Genomic DNA, 6,000 nt, shown 5'->3' with positions numbered 1-6,000 from the left:
TTTATACCCCTGATTCCCGAAACACACCAGCGCAAGTGAAAGGGGAGGCAGGCTCAGCACCAAGCCCGGCTTCAAACCGGTGACCCGGAGGTGAAGGGCCCCTTCTCCTGTTACTAATCCCCTCAGCCACACAAGCCTCCTGAAAATGATGCTTTGGTTTTATTGCCACAGGGGTCATTTTTAAAATCATAAAACCCAGAGTAAGAAACCAGCCCAGTGGCAGCAAGGCCGAGCATGCACAGAAATAGCTCATCCAAACAGCCAAGTTCGGCCCTCCCATGGCATCCTGAGTGATTCAGTTGACTAAATGTGAGCAGTTCTGATTCATGGAGAGGAGGAGGAAATGGATAAACAACTTACCAAAAGCTAATTCTTTATTATTGCAACCAGAAATGACCAAAGACGGTGTATTTTGTATGTCTGCACATTTACACATGGAAAAAACCAAGAAATCAGGTTTTCAACAGCCAACAATTCAAAATAATATAAAATAAAAAGTCAAACCCAGTAACTTTCTTGACTGGTAATTAGGAGGGACGGAATATAAACGAGGTGGCATCGAACAAAGCAGGTAACAGTGCACTTTTAATAAACCAATTTCATCCATATCTCCACTGATTTGCAATTTAACAGTTCTATCAGCAAAGCCTCATTTCCCTAACTGGACTGGTACTTTTATAAACATGACTAATTCATTCTCATTAATATCAATTTGGATGCATTTAAAAAATAACTCTTAATATCTACACAATAGGTTAAAAGGCTATATTCTCCAACATCAGATGTTCCCACTGCATGGCTTAAAGTAGAAATATCCCCAAATTAAGCAACGAAATCTAAAATTGATTAGAAAACAAAAGGCCTACATTTTTTTTTCAATATTTATTCCTATTTAGCTCTGAGATCCATTGCACTACACTATATAATACTGACTTTTATTTTTTTTTTGTCTGCAATTTCCCCCCATATTTTCAAAGGGGAATGTGACTTGTGTTCACTTTATTGGTCTTTCCAAGGGGGATACACAGAGCAGAGGAACACATCTGCATCTCCCCCACCTAAACACGATCCCGATCCTTTTGGCAAAGTCACTACTATTTGTTAAAAAAAAAAAAAAAGGAGAAAAAAAGAAAAAAAAAGCTCCGTTCCAGCTACAGATTAACACGCTGTAGCTGCCACCAGAAGTGCAGAGCCCCCCTGGCCTAAGCTCCCAATTCAGAAGGCATTTAAGCACATGTATAACCAAGTGTGGGAACAGGCTCCTTGAAGGCAATAGGATTACTCACTTCTTAAGAAGTTACCACATGTTTAAGTATCTGAATCGAGGCCTAATTACGGTGCTGGCCGTCTCCTCGTGCATGCACTGCTGGGGCAGGGCTTGCCAATCCCTCACAGCCATGAGGACAGGGCCCGTGTCACACGGGCTTTTAGTAGCTGCTAGGTTTGTATTCTCAGGGCAAACGACAACAAAAATCCTCGAACCCTACAAAATAATTAAAAAAAAAATTACTTTATAAATATCAGGTATTTACACATGTGAAAATCTTTTAATGGGAGAAGTGTTTTCACACACCGATGAAATGTACAAGCCATGAAAAGGTACGTTGACAAAGACTAAGAAAAAACCAAAACAAACAAAAAAATACCAACCAAAAATCAAAGTATAAAATATATTACAGGTCCACCAAAAGAAATTCACACGGAAGAAAAAAATCGACACAATAGAAACTTTTTTTTTTTAAAAATAGAAGATATATCACAAAAGCTTGAACATGTTTATTTCATGTTAGTACTAAAAATCAAGGAAAAAAGCTTCATATATTCTCGTCACAAAAATATTTACCAGCCACTTTTTATTTCCACATTATGATTATCTGGCTCAGCAGGAGTCGAGGCTGAACTGTATCCAGACTACAGAAATCATTCCAGAAGGTTGTCTCAGTTTACAACTTACTGCAATTTACATTTTCTCCTCCTCTCAGCACCTTCCTGCAAAGGTTCAAGAGGGCTTAATAACAAATCGAGAAGGAATAGGACAGATATCTGTATTTACAACATTCATCCGTGTTGCTGCCGAGCCACAGGAGCGGGAGCGGCACCAGGAACCACCCAAGTCTTCACAGCGCTCTGTGCAAATTCCCCTTGGGAAGGGAAACAACAGCATGAGAATGTGCCAAAATCCAATCCCCTGGGCTCGGATGGCCTGTGGAACCCAACAGCCCCTGAGCGAGGGCATCTCCTCGCCCCGGATTCGCTCCAGAGACACAACCCCAACAGCCGGTGACGGAGGGGGACACGAGCAGGATGGATCCCTCCCGCAGCCGAGTCAGGGCAGGAGGTGCCGCGGCGACCGCACGACTTCAGTCCGCTGTGCTGTCCTCAGTGCGCCCTGTGCTTCCTCTTCTTGTGTTTTTTATCCTTCCTTTTGTTGGCACACTTGGAGCAGAACCATTGCATCTCTTCTGGGGGTGCGGCAGTCAGCCCAACACAAGGCCTGTGGGCAGGAAAATATTGTATCAGCTCAGTGGAGTAACGTTACTTCTGTTTCTTTACCCCCCCAAAAATACAACTTTTCGGTGGGAGACAGGCCTATTAATATAGCAGTTATATTATCATTCTCTTAATGAATGTAATGATCTAACAGAAACCTATAAAATCTCTTGCTTTGAAACAAACAAAAAAATCAAAAGGATACTCAGATAAAAAACGTTATTTTAAAAGAAAATATGCGTGCACTTTCAGGTGTAATAGACTAGATTTAAAAAATTTAAAATGCTTCTTTAACACATCTGCAAAAACCCCTATGATTTTATGTAGGTTTCTTTAAAAAAAACGCCTAAAAAGTGATTAATTCCCCCCAACTCTTTTATAAGAGCTGACATTTATATTACCGTTCATACAATGCTTCATAATTTGAACTGTCTATCTGTATACACTGTGCTCATAATCCTGTAGTTCTCACAAAATTACCAGAATCAGCAATATTTCCCAGCAGTTTCAAAAACAACCGTTATCACCAATGCCCATTAATTAAAAAGTAACTCTCCTTCACAGCTTAAAATCTGCTTTTTCAAATTTCAGAGCAACAGAGATAAAAATATCTCCCAGATTATTAAATTGGACACAGTAAAGCTATTTAAATATTCCCAACGTCACGAACTATTAAAAAAAAAAAAAAAGGTTTTTTAATAATATAGCCCCAATCTGCCAGGGACTGGCAGAGTAGGATGGATGAGAGGAACTTACCAGTGATACCAATCATCGCAGTCATCACAACCTATCATTGGACTGCCATCATCTGGCTTGTTACAGCCAGGACAGATCCAGATCTGGTTACCCCACTCGTCTCGGATCTGGTGCAAAGAAAAGCAAAGTTAGCTGGTTTTCAGGGCTAAGCAGGCAGGAAAATTGACATTAAAATAACAAAATAAAAGGTTTCTTGCTTATCTGACTAAGCCATTCAGCAGCCAGCGCTGCTATTTATGAGTTCTCTGATCATGAGAGCTCGGCGTTGTGTCGTAATTGATTTTCCTGCACTGCACATGACGACAAAATCATGTATTTTTCTGTGTTGTCCTGTAAACCAGTAAAGCCAGTTACACCACCCGACCTAAGCATGGGCATTCACACACAGCAGCCGGGGCTTAGGGACACAATTCCTTCTCTGTCTATACTTTTAAAATTCGACCCTGTTAATGGCAAGCAGGAGCCACGGCAGCCTCCTGCGTAAGATAACAGTCTTATATGCATGTAAAATATACAGCGCCGTGTGTATATATTGCTGCATTACTTATTAGCCAAAGTCTTCAACTCCAACGAGCTGATAAGATCAGGATATAAAAAAAGTTGTTACTGAGTAACTTTCCATTCCCCTTATGACATTTATGTCACAGTACAATTTACTAAAGGGTAAATGAAACAAGAAAGGCAGATCATTTACAGTGCAAGGCAGCTGCTCACCGGGTTTATCATATTCAGAGCTTTATGCATTTTTTTAATGTTTATATCCCGCTAGACCCCATTGTTTGTGTTTTTAAACTTCCAGTGGTTTCTTGAACAGCTCTTTGGTAAAAACATACACGCAAAATGTCACAAAATCCACCTGAAGGAGTACAATTAACAACACAAAGTACAAAATGTCTGGGGTATTACCCTGACTCCATCATTCCTTTATGAAGATTTGCACATTATCGCTGAATCTCAAAAACAGAAACTGTTTTGTTCTCAGCTTTTGTGCATTTACACATATCTCAGGCAATAACTTTTTCCTATCTGCACAGCTTATAAAAGTGATATTAAAAAGTAGCAGATGAAAAGCCCCAAATGTTCTTGGTAAAAAAAAAAAAAAAAGCCACTACACGGTGGTCTGTACATCTTACACCACTTCCTGAAAAATCAATAGGAATGTACCAGAGCTGCAACCAACACATCACTCTTCCCTGACTCCTCTTAAAGCCCTGAATGTTTTTGTGGTTTAAAACTTGAAAATACAAGGCCTAGGAATACTAAGCAGGAAACAATCCCCATCCCAACAGCAATATGGAGTAGGCAACGTCATAAAATGAACTCGATTTCTGAGCTGATTGACTGCAATAATCATTCCTATCTACCATCTAATCTCACATCTCCAAAGTCATTTTAAGTTGGTAAAGAAGCATCTGCTCCTCAGGTGAAGTGTCTGGGCTTGGTGTGAAGAGATCTGGAGGTATTTTAGTGGGATAACCCTGCTGGGGAGGGAGGGGGTGCTGTGCCATGGTGCTGCAGAGAAGGAGTGCTGTGGGATGTTGGGCTGAGGGCTACAGCCTTTTACAACCTGCTTGAACAACCTGGCTGCACCCACATCATCCCCCAGGCATGGGCACCCCATTTCTGGTGCTGCCTGTTTCGGGCACTGGCCGTGCAAGGTGTAGGCAGAGCTGTTTGATGTTGCCCCATTAGAAAACAGACACCCTAACTTTTCAAAACTTAGTTTTTCAGCATTTTTTTCCCCCTGCAGAATGCCTGTCTCAGGCTCTCAGGGGCTGGAGAGGGGCAGGGTGGTCTATAATCACCAAAACCTCTGCCTGTTTGTTAAACAAAAACTTGGGCTGCTGAATGAGGATACTAAAAATATTGCATAACTTCTCGTTCCTTAATGAGCCAAGGGTCGTGGAAGGAGGGACAGGATGGGATTGCTGAAGGCTGTGTCAGTACAAACCCCTGAGAGCTCAAGAGCAGAGCACACGTACTGATCCTACACAGAGATCCCACAGCACTTCCTTTTTTTTTTTTAAACTATAAAATCACCCTCCCGTCCTCCCCTGCAGAAGGGAGTTGTGCACTTCTGTCACACTGGCTCCACTCTTATCTCTACAAAGAGTTTTCCCGTGTGACCTGGGGAAAACCACGTCAACATTCTTTGTCCTGGGTTCCCTTCATACAGGAGGCTAATTGTTATTATTTTCTTCTTCTCCAACCTCTCCCTCAGAATTTTGACCTAAAAATGTCTCACATCACGGTGTGTCTCTGCCTGTGCACATCATGGGATCCTAAAAGCCTTGGTTTCAATTATAATGTTGTAAAACATTACTTTTCACAAGGGCATGTAGTGATAGGACAAGGGGAAATGGTCAGAAGTTGAAGGTGAGTAGGTTTAGATTAAATATTAGGAAAAAAATCTTTACTATAAGGGTGGTGAGGCACTGGCACAGGTTAACTAGAGATGTTGTGGATTTTCCATCCCTGGAAGTGTTCAAGGCCAGGTTGGATGGGGTTTTGAGCAACCTGGTCTAGTGGAAGGTGCTCCTGCCCATGGCAGGTGTGTTAGAACTGGATGATCTTTAAGGTCCCTTCCAACCCAAACCATTCTGTGATTCCACGGTTCTACGAAAATAAAGAAATAACCTGGAGCATCCATGTCCTCTGAATTCTCCATAAGGTGCTAAGAGTGTTACCGCTAGAGGTACCCAGGTGAAGTTCTAGGTTTTCCTTCTTTAACATAATCTCTTAAATTATTTCTTT

At 41.5% G+C, this 6,000-nt stretch overlaps 1 protein-coding gene across 1 annotated transcript in view; it reads right to left on the bottom strand.

Annotated features, from left to right (window-relative positions):
- Positions 1 to 356: 356 nt before the first annotated feature.
- Positions 357 to 6,000, bottom strand: part of TAF3 (TATA-box binding protein associated factor 3) — a 117,420-nt gene continuing 111,776 nt past the window's right edge. The window contains exons 6-7 of the mRNA XM_027739945.2: positions 3,247 to 3,353; positions 357 to 2,494 (exon numbers count right to left, since the gene is read on the bottom strand). Coding sequence (XP_027595746.1) covers positions 2,380 to 2,494; positions 3,247 to 3,353 — 222 coding nt within the window. The 3' untranslated portion in view covers positions 357 to 2,379. The remainder of the gene's footprint in view (positions 2,495 to 3,246; positions 3,354 to 6,000) is intronic.

The sequence above is a fragment of the Pipra filicauda genome, unplaced genomic scaffold (assembly GCF_003945595.2).
Source record: "Pipra filicauda isolate LSUMZ 115617 unplaced genomic scaffold, ASM394559v2 scaffold311_size1313980_pilon, whole genome shotgun sequence".
NCBI lineage: Eukaryota > Metazoa > Chordata > Aves > Passeriformes > Pipridae > Pipra > Pipra filicauda.
The sequence above is the reverse complement of the archived record's forward strand: the minus strand, read 5'-3'. Positions and strand labels throughout refer to the sequence as shown.